General features: G+C 37.0%; 1 protein-coding gene across 3 annotated transcripts in view; it reads right to left on the bottom strand.

The window, feature by feature from the left end:
* Positions 1–21,541, bottom strand: part of EXT1 (Exostosin-1) — a 29,615-nt gene extending 8,074 nt beyond the window's left edge. For 2 of the 3 annotated variants that reach the window (XM_051209610.1, XM_051209611.1), the window contains exons 1-8: positions 20,795–21,229; positions 15,854–16,279; positions 9,148–9,385; positions 8,003–8,307; positions 7,142–7,302; positions 5,061–5,135; positions 2,420–2,666; positions 355–493 (exon numbers count right to left, since the gene is read on the bottom strand). In XM_051209610.1, coding sequence (XP_051075066.1) covers positions 355–493; positions 2,420–2,666; positions 5,061–5,135; positions 7,142–7,302; positions 8,003–8,307; positions 9,148–9,385; positions 15,854–16,144 — 1,456 coding nt within the window. In that variant the 5' untranslated portion in view covers positions 16,145–16,279; positions 20,795–21,229. Of the gene's footprint in view, positions 1–354; positions 494–2,419; positions 2,667–5,060; positions 5,136–7,141; positions 7,303–8,002; positions 8,308–9,147; positions 9,386–15,853; positions 16,280–20,794 lie in introns of all 3 variants that reach the window. The other variant, XM_051209609.1, reaches the window with a different exon arrangement.
* Between the last annotated feature and the right edge of the window lie 281 nt (positions 21,542–21,822).

Genomic DNA, 21,822 nt, shown 5'->3' with positions numbered 1-21,822 from the left:
CCTTGTATGATTCAAATCAATGTCATCTGATTACTCAGTTAACTACGTTATCACCCAGAGGTTCTGGCTGCAACCAACCTCCTGTAAGACAGTCATCATTATGCTCGTTGGTGACTGACTAATGAACAGAGCTAAGCTTGTCTAGACCCTAAGGCTGGTCGGATACATTTAATCACCTCTCGCTACCAAACAACAAGGTCTAAATGAGTTTATAGGTTATGTAAATGAGTGAAATATTACATTTGCTTTTTAAAATTAGGGTACATACAAATAACAATGTTCTCATTGATTGTTCACTGTGAAAAAATGGCTCAAGAATGGTACGCTTTCAGAATCTTCCCAAGAAAAACCTACATTGACAATGCATCGGATATCGTTGAACTGCTACATCACAACTGTCCATAGAATCTACATGCGAAACTATGAGACCACCAGGTAATGTATTCCAAATTTCGTAACTCCGACGACGAAGCGAAACTCTATCTCGTATAATCTGAAATCAGAATAATAACCAAACAAAAGAAAGTGTACGCATACAATTTTGTTAGAAATCACGTGAAATGAAAGTTTCTCAGTCAGTTAGTTACAACGTAGGACCAAGCACATATCCATCGGTCCAAGTTGCCACACCTGATTAGCGCAACAAGATGAATACCACATTCACAGAAGCAATTACTTCAATGGTAGTAAAAAAGATTCCACATAAGGATATGATACAAGGAAAAAAAATTAGTTCGTAGAAAGAAAGATATAAAGTAATTTTAATCTCACGGTTTAAAGGAAGATAGAGAGTGTATACACCTACTCCATTGTGATCGATTCTGGACCATATCACTTAGACTCTCTAGCCATTCGGTACGATATTCGCGCGAACCCCAAGTTGTATGGTTCTCACATTTTACTAAGAGATTTTGTAATTTTGCATTAAACAATAATTTGGTTGTCCCCCACTTGAGTGTTGGTTCACTACAATAGCACCCGAGTGCCAAAACGGAATTTGGCGGGATGAGGCTCTAAGCTCAGAATTAATGACTGAAAACCGAATGTCTTAACCGCTAAGCTACCGTCTTTGACGTTGCTTTACTTATTACCTCGTGAGGTTAGACACATAGACAAATGTTCTAGGAGTGTTTTCCCGAAAAAACCATTTGTTTTGATTTAAGCACCTTAGCAGTATATTAGCCCTCACAAAAGCACAAACCATGAAAGGTAAACAATCCTGCTGGACTTATTTTCCATCAATGAATGTAACGTTCTTGATACAAGCGCAACGATGCTTTATATTAACCGTAAAAATCAAACCCTTTTAATTTATTTCATAAAATCAATAGAAATAAATAGACCATTGACAAACTCTCTTATTTGGAGATAAGTTTTCTTACCCTTAAAGAATTTGGTACAACTGGGATAGCAAGCAAAATATGAGCCATACAAAGTAAAGAGATAATATTGGGTAGAAATAAAAGGGAAAAAGGGGGTGTAATCAAAGAAAAATGAGTGAAAGAGAATGGCTTGTAATTAGAGATACACCTCACTTAAAAGTAGCAGTAAAAGAGAGTTTTCTTACAGTTGACGCACCCCATCTTACTTTTATAAAAATCCAAAAAAACTAATGCACGATAGCCATTGGCTTCTATTCTGAGCCATGTTTGACAACATCTCAAGCCACTGAGATTTGTCATCTTTAAGATCCCAATCAGGAAGTCGTGATAGGCCAACAGATCCCATTTTTATACAACTTTCTTTCTTACCATCCACACCCAATTGTCTTAATACGGCTGATGGTTGCAAGAGTTCGTTATCCCTCTCGAAATGCTATTACACTGTCATGGGAATTTAGTTTCTGCTACGAAAGTTTTACTCACTGCCTCCACAACGTGCAGGTACTGCAAGAGGACGGAAAGCAAGCGTCTGACGGTTAGACTGGGCTGTTAAATATGAATGATCGACCTAGGGGACTTGTAAAACCCTCACTACAAACCAGTGATGTAGATGGGCCCTGTGATTCTAAGAGAAGGAATAACATATAAATTTATTTTGGCCACCGGTCACCATGGTCTGGGGGTCTCCTGGCACCGCTCTGCTGACTGATGGATTCGACCTCTAGATCAAAGGCTCGGGAAGTGACCCCCTAAGGAGAACATTTACTTCAATTCGAGAGGCCGGGAGTTTCCCAGCACATACAGAAATATTATTGTTATGAATGAAGAAAATGTTCTCGCTTCCCTAGCTGTCCATACAAACAATATAATGCAAAGAACTACTTACGAGCAAATTTCTTTTACGCTACTTTATCTTTACATTCCTTTCTTTGTTTTGATTTAAACCTGGGAGTACCCATAACATATTTGAAATGTATTTATTTAACTAACAGCGACTGTACAAACTATATCATACAAATTCAAAAGGAAATATTTACCTCAAGTGTTGTAAGAACAATTGATTCGATTGAAGATAGATACGTATGCCAAAGAAACATTACTTGTTGTCGATATTGAATTATCTGATGCGATGTAATACGTCGTAGATTTAATGGAAGCAATAAAGGTAATCGTTCGTCAGCCCAAATAACTGCTCGATTCCAATCAATCACTTCAGAAAACGGAAGTTCCAAATCATTGCTCAACATAACTGGGATACAACCAGCCTGCAAAACTTCTAAGAACCTTAATTAAATAATACAAACACGAAAAATAAGAAATGGAATGAATAAGAGTACTTTGCTTTGAACGAATAGAATTCTCATTTCACTAGAATAGTATGATAGGAATTACGAAAATAAAAGGACTCAAGAATTTATTTATTTTTGGGGGTTATAAGCAACAAGGTAGCTTCAAAAAAACCCATTAATTTCTTAATGTTAAGGTATTTTTTCGTGAAAATAGCTCACATCACGGAATAATTCAAGCAAAACGACTACTGAGAGCTCGGGAACGTCGGATGGCTTTCTTTTTTCTAGTTGGAGCTCTTTTGATGTTTACACCCACAACCACACTAAGAATTGATTCCCAAATATTCAGATATTGGGGTGAACTCATTACCTTTAAATCACTTAGTCGGAATACAATGATCCAAATACCTAAATTCACGCAGTTCGTGATATCCCACAATAAATACCCAGTAGTATTACCGCAATACCTCACACTTTCAACCTAGTTAGGTGAGTGACATCATAGATCGATTGAAGTTAGACATTAACACCGTCGGATACCCCTCAGTGGTCTAGGGGTTAAGCGTTCGCTCAAGAGACTGGAGGTTCTACGTTCGGGTCCCGTGTGCGGGATTGTGGATGCTGAGGAGTCTCATACCGGGACGAAACGGCCGTCCAGTGCTTCCAGGTTTTCAATGGTGATCTTGACAAGTCTCCTAACTGAACGTTAGATTCGGTTCCTAAGCTCTTCTAATAACCCCCAGGCTAGATCCACACAGAGACGTGAACACGAGAGGAAAGGCACGAAAGATGGGAGGAACGCTTTGCTCCAAATGTTCGTTTATGTACAGAAAATTTAGGGTTTTTATAGTATTTTAGATGGTCTTGTGTTTCCGGAAAATTCTGGAACGCTAATAAACATAGTAGCAGCATAGGTAATCATCCAATCCGAGACTTGACACGTGACTTTTCACTTTCTAGATGTTTCTAGCAAGCATAGTGTATGATGATTGGATAGTATGCTTCTCAGAGTTTGCGGAGCCTTTATTGGCATTTTTCGAGGAGTTTCCTGGATCTCCCCAACAGGTCTAGATTAGATCGACTCATGAAGTCAACTGTCAAAAAATATTGAACTTTTTTATTTCGACAATATTATTAAAATAATTGACCAAAACCAATGTACCAGAAGTGGGGAATAAAATTACAACACAGTGGATGAAAGACTATCACATTAACTACTCAGCTATAGCACCAGGTAGATAGATAGTATGAGAATTGTGTAACCTAATTATATCCACTATGGGTAACCAGTAATCTATTTCATGATTTCATTGCTCGAATATCCTAGATTAATCAATAGCGAGCCCCTATTTCCTTGGTCGTCGAAGCGATTATTTATTTGATCACAATAAATGGATGATTTACCTCCTTGTCTATATTTAATATTGGCTTTTAATTACCGGTATAATAACGCTGCACGTAAGTTTTTAAGTAAACTGATTTTTATTTAATATAGAATCACTTGTGTATATCTATATATTCCGAGTTTTATAACTAATTTACCAAGTACAGGTTATTGTATTCAACTTCGGACCACGCTGTTTGTGTAATGATCAGTGATACCAAGAGGCTGTCCAGCCACACGGCAGAAGCGGGGTTGGAATTTGTGACCTAATTGTTGGAAGTTGATTGGTTCAATCAATAAACCAGAGCACCATATTAATTGTTTTGTCTTTATGGCCTGCTAGTTATCACGTAATCTATTCGCCAATCAAAATACGACTTATTCGCAATCATACTGTACTAAACCAATGACGTCCGACCGGTCTGATCAGCCTAGCATCCTATTGGCCCGTTGCTCGCCTAGCCTGTTCAGCTGAGTCCAGAATGCCAACAACAGCCTCCATGATGCGAATTATTTATTTCAGACATACTTGGTTTATATACTAGCCAAACATATCGCATCCCACCACAATAAAGCCAAAAAGTGGCTGTGAACGTGGGGGACAATAATCAATAAACAGTATAATTTAAGAACAGTAAATCGTATAATAGTAAATTATAGGTCAAAATGAAGATTATAATAAGAGGAATATAGATATACGCAGTCTAGTTACTGAATATTTATACCATGAGAATATGTAAATAATAGTAGTCCATTAATAGGTCTCAGACGTTACTCGTAATCCAATCTTCACTAGGATATAACATTAAGAGAAATCATACCAGTCTTCTAATTTTATTCAACATCGGTGCATACGTTATAAAGGTTCTGATACATAAAAAATGAGATTTTAATCTACATTTTAGTGAATAGTTCTCTATAACCGTACAAACGGAGACTAAAAATATTAATTATAAAAAAAACATTTGAAAATATTACAGATTCAATGTAACTACAATATTTTACCGATATGAACCTAATCGTCGACCACGAGGAACAAGACAAAACGTGGAATTATACATTAATTCCCAATAATCATATCTAAAAAATAAATAGACAGATTAAATATATCAGTCTATCAAGGTGCATCAATCAATAAACACCATGTAAGATAAAATCAATAGATTTGAAACATGATCTGGTTCATAGGACGTAATAGTTCAAGAGAATGTGAATTACAATTATTTTTTAAGATATGAAAAAGAAAACTACGGTATAATTGGGTGAGGTGATACACTGGTGATTGGAGGTAGTCAACAGGAAACCCTGGACCCGGGTTTCGTGCTACTTGGCACTCGTTAGCAAGGTGTACATGTACTCTTGAGGGAACTTGCGCTCCCTGCACTAAGAAGGATTTGACACACATGACATTGATCACCATCCAGTGATCAATCAATTGTGAGGTGATACACTAGAACAAGGTTCTTTCGCTACGAAAAGAAATACTGCAAATCAATCTGAAGTTTGAGAGTGCTTAGAAATAAATACTACAATTAACAATAGTAATATGCGATAACTAAATAAGCTGTTCAATTTGAATATGATATTTAAAAAATTCAAAATGAATTATTTCCATCTTTTAAGTTGCCAGCACACAGAAGAACATAAAATTAAAACAAAAATCTAAGAAATCATCTTCGCATGCAGAAAAAGAAAACAAAGTGTAATTAATGCTGGAATAACAATATAATTACTTAAGAGTTATAAAATGATAAAGTCAATAATTCACTTATAACGATGAAATTCATCGTGTCAATATCTTTGAACCACTTTGATATGTATCATTATCATAAAATAGTAAACATAATAGATATTTTTGCAAGCAATAGTGGATAGTGGCTAGCAGTGGAATCCAGGACGCGCGTTTCGTCCTTTTGGGACTCGTCGGCTGGATGTACCTGCATTTCAGAGTTGATGTTCACTCCGGGACTCGAACCCAATATCATTCGCTTCAAATGCTATCACGTTATCCACTCAGCTACTGAGTCCTGACAGCCACTTGCTTGTACAATTGGGCGAATTTAAATTCACTTGGTATTGTTTGGCTTGTATCTTCCCATTGAGGTTTAAGACTGCAATTGATCAGTCTGTTATTGGCATATGTGCATACTGTGCGTATGCCTCGATATTGCCTTAATTCACAAGCTTTTTTGTAAGCAATGATGGATAGTGGCTACCAGTGGAATCCAGGACGCGCATTTCATCCTATTTGGATAATGCGATGGCGTTTGAAGCGAACGGTACTGGGTTCGAGTCCCAGAGTGAACATCAACTCAGATGCAGGCACATCCACCTGACGAGTCCCAAATAGGACGAAACGCGCGTCCTGGATTCCACTGGTAGCCACTATCCATCATTGCTTACAAAAAAGCTTGTGAATTAAGGCAATATCGAGGCATACGCACAGTATGCACATATGCCAATAACAGACTGATCAATTGCAGTCTTAAACCTCAATGGGAAGATACAAGCCAAACAATACCAAGTGAATAATGGATATTGTCAATCATTACGTAATAATTTATCTGTTTTGGACATATATTGAAAACATTCATCAATCTATAGAAACAAACTAGTTCAAACAGATAAAATATAAATGTATAATATTTCAAATGAAAATGGTTGATTTGTATATTAATCGGTAAAAATGAAAATAGGTTTATAACATTTGAAGATGATTGGATTCTATCAAGATTTGACAGTCAATCAAAAGAGAAATTTTTTTAAAAGTAGGTGACACTATAACTTATGGAAGAACTTTGAGAGATGCTGAAGTAAAGGTTATAAACAAGTGTAAAGAATTAAAATTAGGATTTACAATTGGACGTTAGTGTTAGGAATTAGAGTTTAGGTATCCATCACGAACTGACATCAGCTATAATGTCAAAATGCTAATTAGCCAAATGAATGAATGAATTTCAGGCCAAAATCTAACGGCTGCTATATCAAATCTGATTGGTTCGTCCATAAATTATAGTTTACTTAAAAAGTGCAGTTATTAACAAGTTTTGAAGAGAGGAAACAAAATGAAGGCAGAGAGAACTTACGCATCATATAAAGCCATATCTGTAGCACAACGTTTATCAGCATATCGTGTCCAATCTGTGCCATGACGACAAGTAGTTAACATAATTATATCTTTTCCGTTGTGTAAATGAGAAAGTATATCACGTGATGCTGATCCGATCCCACTGACATAACGTTTACCCTATAAGACCAAAAAATAAGTGCTCAATCTTTTGTTAGAATTGTACATGTTTGAATAGATTAACAATATTCAAGTATTGTTAATTTTTATCCTTCACTTAGTCAAATTATAATCTTACAATAGTTAACATAGTGAAATATCCCAGGTAAAAATGTCTGCCAACACACCAAAATTGTGAATAATTGTGAACTAAATATTCTGAAGAGTCAACAATATAAATTTGATTTTATTATTTTGACGAATAAAGAGTTTTGAGAGTGATATACACAATAGGAAATCCTAAATGGTATGACACAATTATTTTTAATTGAAATAAATTAATAGTAACTAGATGAGATTGAGAAAAGGAATATGAATATTTATTACGTATTTTCTGATATTATAATGGAAACCTTAGACTTGCGGCTGTTAATCAAGTCATTAGACAAGTAGTAATTCACATTTAATGAACTGGAATATATAGTGAAATGATTAGAGCTGGAAATAAAACCTAGTTGATCCCGAATTGTGTCCTAATGGTTTCTTATTTGTCGTAAGATCTGAATATGATTTTTTGTTGTGAGTATACTGTTGAAAAGTCCCGAATTCAGACGAAAAAACTGCTCAGTGCCACTTAGTCTCTAATAGTTCCGTAACTTATCTCAGGCTATAACGAGAATTGCAAATATGAATATGAACATTACAGATATAAAAAAACTACCTTAAAACTTAAAAGATATGGTAGATCAAGTCGACCACGTAAATGTTCACTGCTCACTAATTGATCCAACTGACTTGACCCCGATTGTAAAGGATGTTGAGAGTGAATAAGTGGTAAAGAAATATCAAATTTTGGACGAAAATATTTAGTCGAAAAGCTGGCTTTAGCTAGCATGGCTTGGCCAAGCCATAAACGATATTCATCTTCGTGATAATATGGCCAAGTGCCTGCATGTAAATTAAATATTAAGTGATTACGACCAGCATATTCTGATGGCTTTTGAGTAGTGGTTGAGAGTGAATCAGCTTTTATAGAAATATTGGAAAAGGAAAAATAAATATAGGAGTGTATAAGGTTTCTTTAATTTCGAAAAAAAATTTACGTTGACAAGTACTACTATTATTGTGATACGCTGTGGCATATATAGCAAAAATTAGAAATATTCATTGTTATAGCATAGGAGAAATTGGTCATTAGTCTGCTATGACTAACGAAATTTAGTTGTATGCAAATAAACATATAATTTATGAATGCGGAGTGTTCAACTACTTTACACTGGTCATACTAAACATCAATATATACGAGTTTTGAAGTGACACTTCGGATAAATGTGTGTGGAACCCAAAACAAACATTCTCGAACTTTTAATTTCTTACATATATTCGACTGAATTGAAATTTTTGGACCTGTTGAAAACTAACTTTTGGAAACTTGTAACCGTCGTTCCCAAAGGATTATAGGATTTTCTCAGCGGTAACTGGTAGCTTATTTGTACCGCAATGGGTGGAACTAAACACATTCAATAAAAGTTCAAATAAATTACAAATGATTATAAACTGAAACCCTAGTGGAGAATTCCATTTATAGCATGTATCTTAATAAAGGTAACTCAACAACTAAGAACCAGTTCAGTTGTTAAGCTCCAGAATATCATTAGAAATATTATTGATATGACCACGGTGAACTAAGTATAGTTGAGTTTCGAGACCACAGCTTCAAATTCGACACTAACATGTTTAAACTAACGAATCATTTGAAATGTGACCCTATTAGGAATGCTCATGTTATTTTTTATCAGTGATTTACATAAAAAGTTAACTAAGTTTATAAAAAGATCTACATGCTTCTAAAAATGTTAAACTTACGATCAAGATCTCGTCTAGGCAACGAATTCCAAAATGGTAAATTAACGAGTTCATGAGCTATATACTGACCGAAATGTGGGCTTAAACGATCTCGATCTAGAGTATCCAAGCTAGGAATAAATATACAAGCTTCATATGGGTCTGATGTGAGAAGTTTTGAATTATGCAAAGCGGTGAGGATTTTTTGATAGGTTAAAGATAGATTGGCTTGTTTTGACGAGAGAGGATATACGTAAACCTGTGAAGTGAATTGTTTTAATAAGTGCCGAATCAAATGAGCGGGCATTAAATAAAGTAAATTGTGAATACGTTAAGGAGACAATTATCAAAAGGGATGTAGTAATAAACCAAACAAAATTTTCTGATGCTTATGGATATGGCATTGTGAACAACTAGGTAACGACAAATATCCCCCTTTTGAGTCAATCTGAGAATATTATGCAAATAATATGAGATGGTACCCAAAACAGGTTTAAAATAAAACACCGATTCAGGTAGTGAACAGAGAAAGTACATTTTTATTTCTCAGAATATACTAAAATGCCATCGCATGTGTTGGGAAACGATAATGATTTTGTTTCTTGATATCAAACCTGGAGTCGGCTTGTTGCACAAAACTGCTGCATTTTCTAGGTTGTGATATTTTCGAAGTCTTTCGAGAATCGTATAAATAATTGTTATGTTCGAAGAATAAGTGAATGGTAACTTTCAGGAATTTTTAGTGGACTATCCCGATGGGAGACCTAAACGCAAAAGTAGGGGTGGACAACATCGGGTATGAAGATATCATGGGACGAAATCGACTGACAGGGAGAAGGGAACGAGAATGGTGACATATTTACAAATTGATATGCATTCAACAAAATGGTTATAGATGGCACCACATTCCCCAACAAACGCATACACAAAGCTACATAGTTCTCACCGGATCACATTACACAGAATCAGATCGATCATATTTGCATCACTAAAAATTTCAGAAGGTCAATGAACGACATGAGGATAAAGAGAGGAGCTGATACAGCGTTAAACCATCATCTAGTGATTACCAAGATGAAACTGAAGCTAAAGAAACAGTGGACAACTGGACAAACAGCACTACAAAAGTTTAATACAACCTTACTTCGACTTACTACCAACCTCAACCAATTCAAGGTAGCTCTCAACAACACGTTCCAAGCCCCACAAGATCTACTTAAAGAAGAAGGAACTACAAGATGATAACTGGAAAGGGATCAAAGAGGCACTAACCTTAACATGTCAAAAGATGCTGTGCCAAAACAAGCATCATCCAAAGGAATGGATCTCTATCAAAGCCCTGTTTTGGATTCAATAAAGTAAGAATAAGAAAACAACAATTAACAACAGCCAAACAAGAGCAGAGAAAGTCAAGTCACAAACTGAATGCACAGCAGCAAATAAGAGAGTGAAGAGGAGCATTAGAGCTGTTAAGCAGAAATAAATGGAACACCCAGAAATGAGAGCGGAAGAAGCTCCAAGAGAAGGAAACATCAGACAATTATATGACACAACAAAGAAACTAATAGGGAAATATAGTAAACCACAGCAATCAGCCAAGAACAAAAAAGGCAAGCCAATCACTGAGATTTAAGAACAGCAGAACGGATGGGTGGGACGCTTTGAAGAACTCCTGAATAAGCCAGATCCACTGAATCCACCAAACATTGAAGCAGCACGCGCAGACCTTTTAGTGACCCTGGAATATCTGACTCCAATCAGATCGGATGAATGATTGTTATCGCAATATACATATCATCAATTCTCGTATATAATCATCGACTTAAATTACGTTAGTTAATAACGAAAATATATAAGTTAAATACGAGAATAGCTTTTGAATACTTATATTTTGTACACTCATTGATCTGCACAGACAATCGGGGAGACGGAGCGAAACGGAATGACACACATTGGGGAAGGTATGTGAGCCTGTTCGATTTAATCAAGCGTTAATCGGTATTTGTAGACAGACAAAAATAAGTTACAGACATGCGATGAGTAAGATAAGAAATGCACACACGTATGCCCACATAAAAACAGTTAATGTTGATAAGCAAACAATTAACAAGGTAACTTAAGAAAATGTAACTTAAGAAAAATGGATGAATTGGCTTGTCCAGAAGCTAGAATAAGCTATGTGGGTTCGACATAGGACCAGCTATTACAACCTTCCTATAGATGTCACTCCACCGACTACCGAAGAAATCAGGATGGCTATCAGAAAAAAGAACCTACTCTCACCCTATTTCTTACCGTGGTCGACTGGATTATGAAAAGCTCCACAAATCATGGCAAGCACGAAACACAATGGACAGCTTGCATGCAACTAGACGATTTGGACTTTGCAGATCACCCAGCTCTTCTGTCCCATACACATCAACAAATACAGACGAAGACAGTCAGTGCAGCAGTAGGCCTCAACATACACAAGAGAAAAGCAAGATCCTCAAATACAACACGGAGAACACCAATCCAATCACACTTGATGGAGACTCTGGAACACGTGGAAAAATCCACGTACCTAGAAAGCATCATCAATGAACAAGAAGGATTGGATGCAGACGTAAAGGGGGGGATTGGTAAAGTAAAGACCGCATTCCTACAATCGAAGAACACATGTAAATCAAAACAACCGTCAACCAATATCAAAGTCAGAACCTTTAATATGAACGTCAAAACAGTCAGTTTTACTGTACGAAGCCGAAACGTGGGGAACTACTACAACCATCATCAAAACAGTACAGGTATTTAATAAAAATTGTCTACACAAAATACTCAATGTTCGTTGATCGGATAACATCAGCAACAACCTACTGTGGGAGAAAAGAAACCAACTTCCAACTGAAGAGGAAATTAGGAAAAGACGATGGAAGTGGATAGGACATATATCGTGGAAATCACCAAACTGCATCACGAAGCAAGCGCTGACTTGGAATCTTGAATGGAAACGGAAAAGAGGAAGACCAAAGAGCACACTGCGCCGGGAATTTGAAGCAGAGATCAAAAGAATGAATAGCAACTGGAAGGTACTGTTCAGGACAGAGTTCAACGGAGAATCCTGGTGGGTGGCCTATGCTCTTCTACGAGGGGTAACAAGAGTGAGTAAGTAATCATTATACACATTCTTATTGCATGATTATTGAGTAACTAGATTATATGTGTTTATATTCCTTTTATCATAAGCTTTTGTTTGACCCATTAACTATTATTATGCAGTTTACTATTCTTAATTTATTCTTAATCCATTATTTACAGTCTCCCCTACTCACAGCTACTTTTGGTTTGGTCTTGTATAATAGTTATTTTTCATGTTATGGTGTGAGGGTTTCTAGTACTCTTGTATATAAACTAAATGTTTCTGAAGTATAATATACATATAGTGGAGGCAAATATTGTTTTCTGGACTCAACGAACAGGGTAAGGTGAAGAGTAACTACGTTGAGGACCAATAAGGATTCAAAGTTAACTCAAGGCTGCTAGTGCTGGTTGACGTTGTCATTGGTTTAGTACAGAGACAAGGTCATAGAAGTAGGTATTTTGGTTGGCGATTTTGTCACGTGATATTGGACAGGGTCATAAGTCATAACTAAGCCATAAGGAAGGGCAACTACATAACTCCATTATTCAAAACCTCAAACGAGTTTATATACGGTTGTACGTTATCATCACTGCCCATCACTTTTCCTATGACACTTTTGAAACAGTTCTGAAGTATGTGATGACCATCCAGACCGATCGTTCAGGAGAATTCTAATATTGACCCCGTATCATTGTACAGCAATGGACAATCTACTAAAATCGCAATTAATCAGCTGAAAATAAGCTTCGTCTGATCGCATTTAACAACAAAACAAGTATACTTGAGATGCGTTTTTCTCCCTTTAAATCGAAAGTTTCTTCAGGATTGGTCCGTGTCAATACTTGGACAAATAATAAGGAGTAAAGTGAAATGCGTCGACAACTTCATCTGATCAGCCCTGGTGGGTTGGTGTCTGACGAAATCTAAGCACGAATTCAAAAAGCTCAGTCGGACTTCCTTAACTCGTCACTGGGTGTACACTATCCATCAGATTACCCTGTATTACTTTGTGCTATGAAAAATTGTCTTTTGAAGTGGAGGACATATGTAGACTGAAGATTTTTGATTGCCGGTGTCTTTGAAGCATTACTTGCGTTTCGTGGAATGACCATGTGAGCGAAATTGGGGTGGGGCTTAAGGTTTTGTGACCCGTTGATCTAACTCCCCTTTGAACGAACGTATAGAAGTATTTATATGCCATGAACATAAACCTAACATTTAACTCCGTATATTACCTAGGTTAATCTGAAGCTAGATATAGTTGGGTTGAATGCATTTATTTCAGACACTCGTTTATCCACATAGACAATAAAAGAAACGAAGAGGGGAAGGCGAGTGAGCCAACTCATTTTGATAAAGGGACACTCAACATTTAAAGTCAGACAAAAACAAGTTACAGACACGAGATGAATATGGTAAGCAATACACATATGCTGTCAAATAAAGACAGTCAAGGTTAATAAGCGAATAATTAACAAGATCAAAATGTAACATAAGAACAGTAAATGAACTGGTCTATCCGGAAGCTGGAAAAACCCATGTAAGCTTAACATAGTACTGAACACTACAAGGGTATTAGGAAAAGATAGTAAACCGGTTAGTGAGGTTACGTTCTCATCGACTGAGATGTTTAGGATATATATTACGTATGTCTAACTATCGTCTACGTCGATGGACGATCTTGGTTGGTGTAGGAGCGGGTCGAACGAAAGCTATAGGCGACCAAAGCAAAACGTTTCACAAGTTCGTGAAGTTATTGACTGTGGATTTGAGCCATGTTAGTAGATGCAGACCACCCAATTGGAGTCTGTGTGATGGTCGCAATCAGTGGCTGAAAACTTTGGGTGACATGGCTGAGAACCCTTCACAATAGCACAGTTGAATTCGCTCTTTATCTTGAACTCCAGTATACGTTGATACATACCTTTTCAATCCTTCCTTTCGAGCTATATTTTGAATGGTCAATCTTTTCCATTATTAATGCTACCACATTATTCCGATCCCTTTTGCTATACATCTCGTTACTTTTACCTCGTCGTAGCAACGTGACACAGAGACTTGGGGCAACACACATTTTTACAAGGCTCCACGTTGATGACGACTAACTGAATAAAATTCTACTTCAGTTGCAATGAACGAGGTTGCTTCTATTCTCTTCCTTCGTTGCTGCTAGTTAGAGATAGAAGTTTTAGCCTGTCTAGAAGTTCAAACGATAGAGACCCAAGCAGAATGAACTCTCATTTGAGCGCATTCGATTACAAACCAATTACATTCAGTGATTAGTAAAAGAAACAATTAAACTGAACAATATTCACAAGAATTTAATATAGCTAAATATTATACTGAGCAAAATGCAAGTGAACGAAAGGCTACGTTGGATTAATTGATACAATTAATGTTGTAAAAAGCAAAAACTATACTGGATTAATTCAAAAATCAAATGAACAAAACTCGCACTGGGTTTATGGAAAAGTCAACTACATGAAAATTATATTTCAGCCAATGCAAAATCTCCTATTACTACGGTATAATTGGAGACTTAGCATCCACAACAGTTAGCTTTTGTGAGCACGGATGAAGATGTGGCAAACGAAAGTAGTTCTCATATGACTGATCATAAGCCATGTTTTGTGTCACTACGGTAATAGCCTGTTTACAAAAAGAGCAGGCATGTAACGCTTCAATCCATTCTATTTTGCTTCACCCTGACCTCTTCGAGTTGACGATTTTTGATCATCATCACTGTACAACGGCTTTCACTTGATAAAAGTACTGTGTACGTGAATTCGATCTAATGCTGTATGTTTCTTGGAATAGTGCATTAACTTTGGTGGTGTAATCCCAAAACACTGGCCTGTTAACGTAAACATACTTATTTCATCTCAGTTCCCATCCTGGGAATAATTGTAATAAGGTTAAGTGGTCAGTAAATTACGTAGTGTATTAGTATGGAAAGTGTAATGTCTGGTTGGTATTTGTTTAAGTACTAAGACTCCGTGTACAGGGTTCTACAGAATACGTGACTCAGTGGTTTGAGATTTCGACAGGAGTTAATCAAAATCGAAGACAAGAGAAGTCTTGATACTGTTTTCTGTAAAATTAAAAGACAACAGCAAAAGCCGTTCTAAAATTGTCTTATGTAAATGCTCTCACTTGTTAAATATTCTTCAATCCATCTAATGCGTGACTTGCTGAAAATGCTGTCATACTGTTCTATGTAATCTATTTTTTGATGACTCTACAGTACAAAGCTTTTGCTCAGAAGACTTAGAAAATAACGAACAAAAACGTTTTGGGTCTAAGAGCTTGAAAATATACCAGCAATCACAGGAATAGGGTTGCATGCCGAAAAATGAACGTGCATTGAAATTTAACTATGTTTTCTTTAATTAATGTGTGATTTAACATAAGACAGAATTGGAAAGTAGTGATATGAAGTAGCATTACAATAAATAAATAAGTTTTAACCCTTCAGACAAATTTAAGATAACGGACACTATACTGTATAGGTGCAAGACATAAATGATTAAAACTGTATACTAACAAGATAACGTTAGAATATATAGAAGTATGATTATAAAAATTAAACATTGTGCTTCCACTCACCTTAAATTCCGATTGACACAGTGTGTAATCGAAACAGTTATCCATACGGCACGCCTCTTTAATACTTATATCATGTGAGAACTTTACATGAGTCTTCTTATACAAAAAGTCTAACCATTGGTTTTCAGGAAGAACGTTCTCAACATGAACAGACACCTTCTTAATGCTATTTCTGACGTAAATTTCTTGGTTGTATAAGTTAAAAAGACAGAAAAATATTGTATTTGCGAGAAATGACGCCAGAAGAGCCGATAAGGTGAGTAAGAACACCCAACGTTGCCAAGTGCTCATGAAAATTGAATAACAGTTTATTGAATTTAATAGTTTATTTTCTGATCATACAGCAACTGCTAGTGAAGTTCATACTGTTTACTGGTTATCATTTGAATTAGAGAAAATACACTGGCCAATATGTTTATCTAAAAACTGAAATGATCATCAATACTTAAAGGGATGCGAAATATCATACAAATATAATGCATAAAATCCTCATTCATTTCTATTCATATTTCCTACTCCCTTGTACATGGAAACATAAACTTTGGTAGAACAAATGTTCCACCAAGGCTAAGGCTTTAGTGGTCTCAAACAGACTATAATGATATGTGTATTTAGTAGTTTGTAAGTACAAAATAAAGACCATATCTTTGATTTGATTGTAGAACGTATATTCAGTAAGATAAAGGTTAGGTATTCGCTCTAACGTAACATAGCACTTTCGAGAGAGGACTATTAGCCGATTTTTAGCAGTTAAACACTTAAATCATCTACTTAAGGGCGGAGATTCCGTGTTAGTTACAGATCACAAGCCTTTGATATATGCCTATAACGCCAAAAGTGATCATTATTTCCCTAGAGAAGCGCAAAAATTAGATATTTCTCAGTCTTCGACTAATATTCAGTTTATAAAAAGTGAATGGAATGTTGTTGCAGATGTATAATCACGCCGGAACGTGGGTGCTATCATCTTGAACAGATGAACCGAACATACTGAGTGTAGTGGCTCACGATACTGATCTCGCCGCCTGTAAGCAAAATTTAATTTTAATATTCAGCAGTATTCCATTGCCGCATCTTGAATTTACAGTAATGTGTGACATCTCAACTAGATCAAACAGGCCATTTTTACCAACAGCTCATAGAAAACATGTCTTTGACCATCATCTCCCCCGGTATTTGTGCCACCTTGAATTTGATTTCAGGAAGATTTGTATAGACAAAAATGGGGACCCATGTTTTTTTAAAAATGACTCAGAACTACTTGGAATATCAACGGAATACGATTTACGAACATACGATCACTAAAAACGCCAAATTCGACCCACCGGAACGACGTTTTCAACATGTTTATATTGAATCGGTCGATTCGTTAGCCCCGCCCGATGGTTTTATGTTTTCACAGAAGTTAATCATTTTACCAGGCGTTCACACGTATATTCTGTAAACAACATCTTAGCCGAAAACATAGCTACCATATTTCTAGACAGACGGGTCTCTAATTTCGACAGACCTTCTACAATTACTATTGATAGAAATCTTCAGTTTCAATAGGGTTCCCACTAAATCAGTAAGACAACATGCCAACCCGCAGCAAACTAACAGGTAAAGCAATTCTACAGACAACTTAAAAGTTCGCTGATAGAGCAACTTCGTGTAACTAGATGGAGCGAATAACTAACCTTGATTTTACTGAATATATGTCTGTCAAAAAGTTGCGCCGGCCCGTCCTAATTTATGGAAGACAGGTATAAAGGCAACCAACTCCGCAGCATCGGCTGAAAACTGAGAAATTGATTCAAGGGCATCAGTACAAGAGGCATGGACTCTTTTCAGGCAGTTATACAATCGAGTAACTCAACCATGCATACCCTGGACAGTTCCAAAGAAGAAGAAGAAGAAGCACGACCATCCCTGGATAGGCCGGGATATTCGACGTCTACTAAGACAAAAGAAGAAATATTGGGATGTTGCCATCCGCCTTGGTACAGCAGGTACGATGGAACGCTACGAATCGGTAAGAAACAAGTGTATAACGAAAATTCGGGAATCTCAAAGAAAATATGAAATGCAGTTGGCACAATCAGCACCCAAGCAGTCTAAGAGAATATTCTCGTACATAAACTACAGAACAAGGATGCATTATTGGATTCCCAACCTAATTAAAGAAGGGAGTGAATCTGAAATGATAGAGGAAGATCAGGAAGAAGCAGAGGCTATGGCTGACTATTTTGGGGCAGTTTTCACTCAACAACCTTCTCTAGACAAAGAACCAGACCAAAATAAAGAGTCAACAAACCACCTGCTCACCGTGAACTTCGACCAAGATGATATGCTTAAGGCTCTTATCACCTTAAACATGGAAAAGTCGACAGGACCAGATGAATTACACCCCAAAATCTTGAGACATATTACACAATATATCGCGGCCCCACTGACTGTGATATTCAATATGTCACTTGACCAAGGTGTGTTACCTATGGACTGGAAAGACGCAATCGTCACTCCCATACATAAAACAGGACCAAGACAAGTTCCATCAAAATACAGACCTGTAGGCCTCACCAGTGTTGTAGTTAAAATATTGGAAAGAATAGTCAAACGAACCATAATGGCATTTATGGAAACCAATAACTCGCTAAACATAGAACAACATGGTTTTAGAAAGGGTCTATTTTGTACGACGAACCTTCGTATAGCACGGGAATCTTGGATAAAGGCCCTAGACAACGGAAACTCAGTGGATGTTGTCTACATAGACTTCAGTAAGGCTTTTGACACGGTGCCAACTAATAGACTGCTATCAAAGTTGGAAAACCTTGGTATTGCCGGACCTCTTTTAAAATGGATTAAGGATTTCCTAGTAGGTCGTAGACAGAAAGTAAGAATAAATTCCAAGTGCTCCATCTGGGGACCAGTACTTAGTGGAGTACCTCAAGGTTCCGTTCTAGGTCCTTTGCTTTTTATAATGTATGTTAATGATCTTCCAAGTATAGTACAGTCTCCAATGTTATTATACGCTGACAATGTAAAGATCTGGCGAGTAATAACTGGAGACACAGACGCGTGTGCTCTTCAGGCAGACTTAAATAACATGATTAACTGGTCTAAAGAGTGGCTGATGCCTATCAACGCGGCAAAGTGTGTCTACATGCACTTTGGGGATTCGAAGGTTAATAGGTACAACATAGGGGAAGTGCCATTACCCGTGGTCCGGTCTCATAAGGATCTAGAGGTGACAGTGAGTCATGATCATAAGACGACGGCCCATTGCCGGGAGGTCGCAGCTAAAAGGTTTCGGACCCTCTGGGATTTAAAACGGACACTCACTAAGTTAGATACTACCATGTTCACCACAGTATACACATCCTTAGTGAGAACTAAGCTTGAGAACTGCGTCCAGGCTGCAAATCCCTGTTTAAAAGGTGACTCAGACATACTAGAAAAAGTACAGAGGGCAGCCATCCGTGCAATTCCGGAACTCCGGGGTTTATCATACAAAGAGCGGCTTCAAAAACTGGACCTCTTTACTCTGTCCTATTGCAAATTAAGGGGAGATCTAATTTTGATGTTCAGAATACAGAGAAATGACTTTGGACCTAACCTATTCTCTATTTTGCTTCTCACTAGATCAGGACATCTCAGAGAACTTAGCAGGCAAGTAGAAAAGCCAAGAACGGACAAAATACCCGTGGTATACATGTTTTCACACTGAGTCATTAATACTTGTAACCTGCTGCTCGAAGCAGTGGTGTCTGCACCTTCAATTCAGATTTGTGTAGTAAGAACAGAACGCCTATTGCCTATCTTATTCCTTTTCTAGTATGCTTCTGTGAGTGTCCAGTCTTCTCTTGAATGAGTCAATCGTAGCGTTCCATCGTACCTGCTGTACCAAGGCGGATGGCAACATCCCAATATTTCTTCTTTTGTCTTAGTAGACGTCGAATATCCCGGCCTATCCAGGGATGGTCGTGCTTCTTCTTCTTCTTCTTTGGAACTGTCCAGGGTATGCATGGTTGAGTTACTCGATTGTATAACTGCCTGAAAAGAGTCCATGCCTCTTGTACTGATGCCCTTGAATCAATTTCTCAGTTTTCAGCCGATGCTACGGAGTTGGTTGCCTTTATATCTATCTTCCATAAATTAGGACGGGCCAGGGCAACTGTTTGACAGGCAATCTCAATCATGAATTTGAATAAGATGACTGAATGGTCACTTCTCCCTAGTGATGGGAGAAAAGTCATTTGACCAACGTCATCACCGTGTGTGAAGACTAAATTTAAAAGAGAAGAAGAGTTTTTTAAGTCATATCTTGTGGGGTTTCTGATGTGTTGGAATAAAGCTAATCCAATCGAGGTTTCTTATAGTTTGCAATCGAACGACGTTATCGATGACCCTACTTCATAGTTAACCTAGCTTATATGCTGTGTATTAAAGTCGCCTACTACAAGACTTTTACCCTTGTTAAACCAGGACTTTAGTTTACTTAAGAGAAAATCATCTACTACACATTCTGGACTGCGATATACTACAACTAATTCAATACCTTGCCATCTACACTTCGGCTAGCATTTCGTCAGTTTACATGTCCCTGAGCCTCTCTTATGGTTGGGGTACTATTCGTGCACAGGATAACTCCGCCTCCTCTACTGTTTAATTTATCAGTTCTACTGGTTAAAATACTAGTCAACTAAACTCCGTTATCTGATTCATCTGACGTTAACTAAATTGACTCGTTTAACAGAAGGCTGGACACTCACAGAAGCATACTAAAAAAGGAATAGCGTAGGCCGTAGGTCTTCTGTCCTTACTACACAAATCTGGATCTGGAATCTACAATCGAAGGAAAGATACGGTATTTATTTTGTGTCTACAAAAATTATTAAATACACATAACATCAGAAACCACAATGATGATTAAACATGACGATCTTCACAACTCACCCCTATTTTGGGAATATACTCAGATCTGAGGAAATTTCGGGGTTTTTGTGTCATTTCCTCAGAATTTTCTATTAAAGCGTCCCCAGAGTACGGAGATTGGGATCGATGTTCCAAAGTATATTTTTAAAAAAACGGGGAAGTAACTCCACTAAAATCAAGAGAGTGAAGGAGTCTCTAATAGTAACGATAAGCCAGAAGATATGAAATTAACGAGAAAATATGCATTAGCTAACACACCTGGCGAATGATGTGAGGATAATTTTTCAGCAGAAATAGTGTCATTATTTAGGAATAAACGGAAAGAAACGAGTAGAATAATGAAATGGCTGGACGTGGGAGGAATGGCAAAGTATCCGTCAGGGTTGTGAAACAAGTTTCCGCGACCCTTTACAAGCCGCCACAGGCACGACCTTCAGACGTAGAACCAAACATTGCGACAATCTGTAGGTCAATAATTACTTCATTTAAAAGAGTGATTCGGAAAAACTCTACTTTTACTCCGATAATCTTTCATAAACAAATGATGTGCTACCGAATTCGTCAAAGATTACTGATGAAAACTGTTGACAAATGTGTGTAGATATGCATGACAAGCTTAATTTGTAAATAGTTTTTGATGTTATTTGTATATATTCTGTTGGTTTTTCATAGCCTGTACATTTATCAATAAACGATTGTACGTGTTACTTAAGTGTATGACCTAGAACACACTTTCTCCCGTTGTGTTATTCTCATAGCATGACACACGCTGCTACCTACTAACAAATACACTGTTACATACATACCTCTTGCTCTCCATTTGCTCGTCATTGTGTTAACTGAACTGAAGATTTGAAATTTTTTCTTCAGTTACCCTGACTTCGTTTTGTTTCACAGACAAACCTTTCACAACGAGCAGGTTAGGTGCCGATATGAATTTTTTAGCTGTGGCACAGTGTTTTGAGAAAATATATGTAGACTTGTAGAATTATGGTCTACTATGATATTAGTACTGCTCTAATAATAAACCTAATCCTAAAATTGTAGAT

This window comes from Schistosoma haematobium, chromosome 1, assembly GCF_000699445.3.
Source record: "Schistosoma haematobium chromosome 1, whole genome shotgun sequence".
Taxonomy (NCBI): domain Eukaryota; kingdom Metazoa; phylum Platyhelminthes; class Trematoda; order Strigeidida; family Schistosomatidae; genus Schistosoma; species Schistosoma haematobium.
The sequence above is the reverse complement of the archived record's forward strand: the minus strand, read 5'-3'. Positions and strand labels throughout refer to the sequence as shown.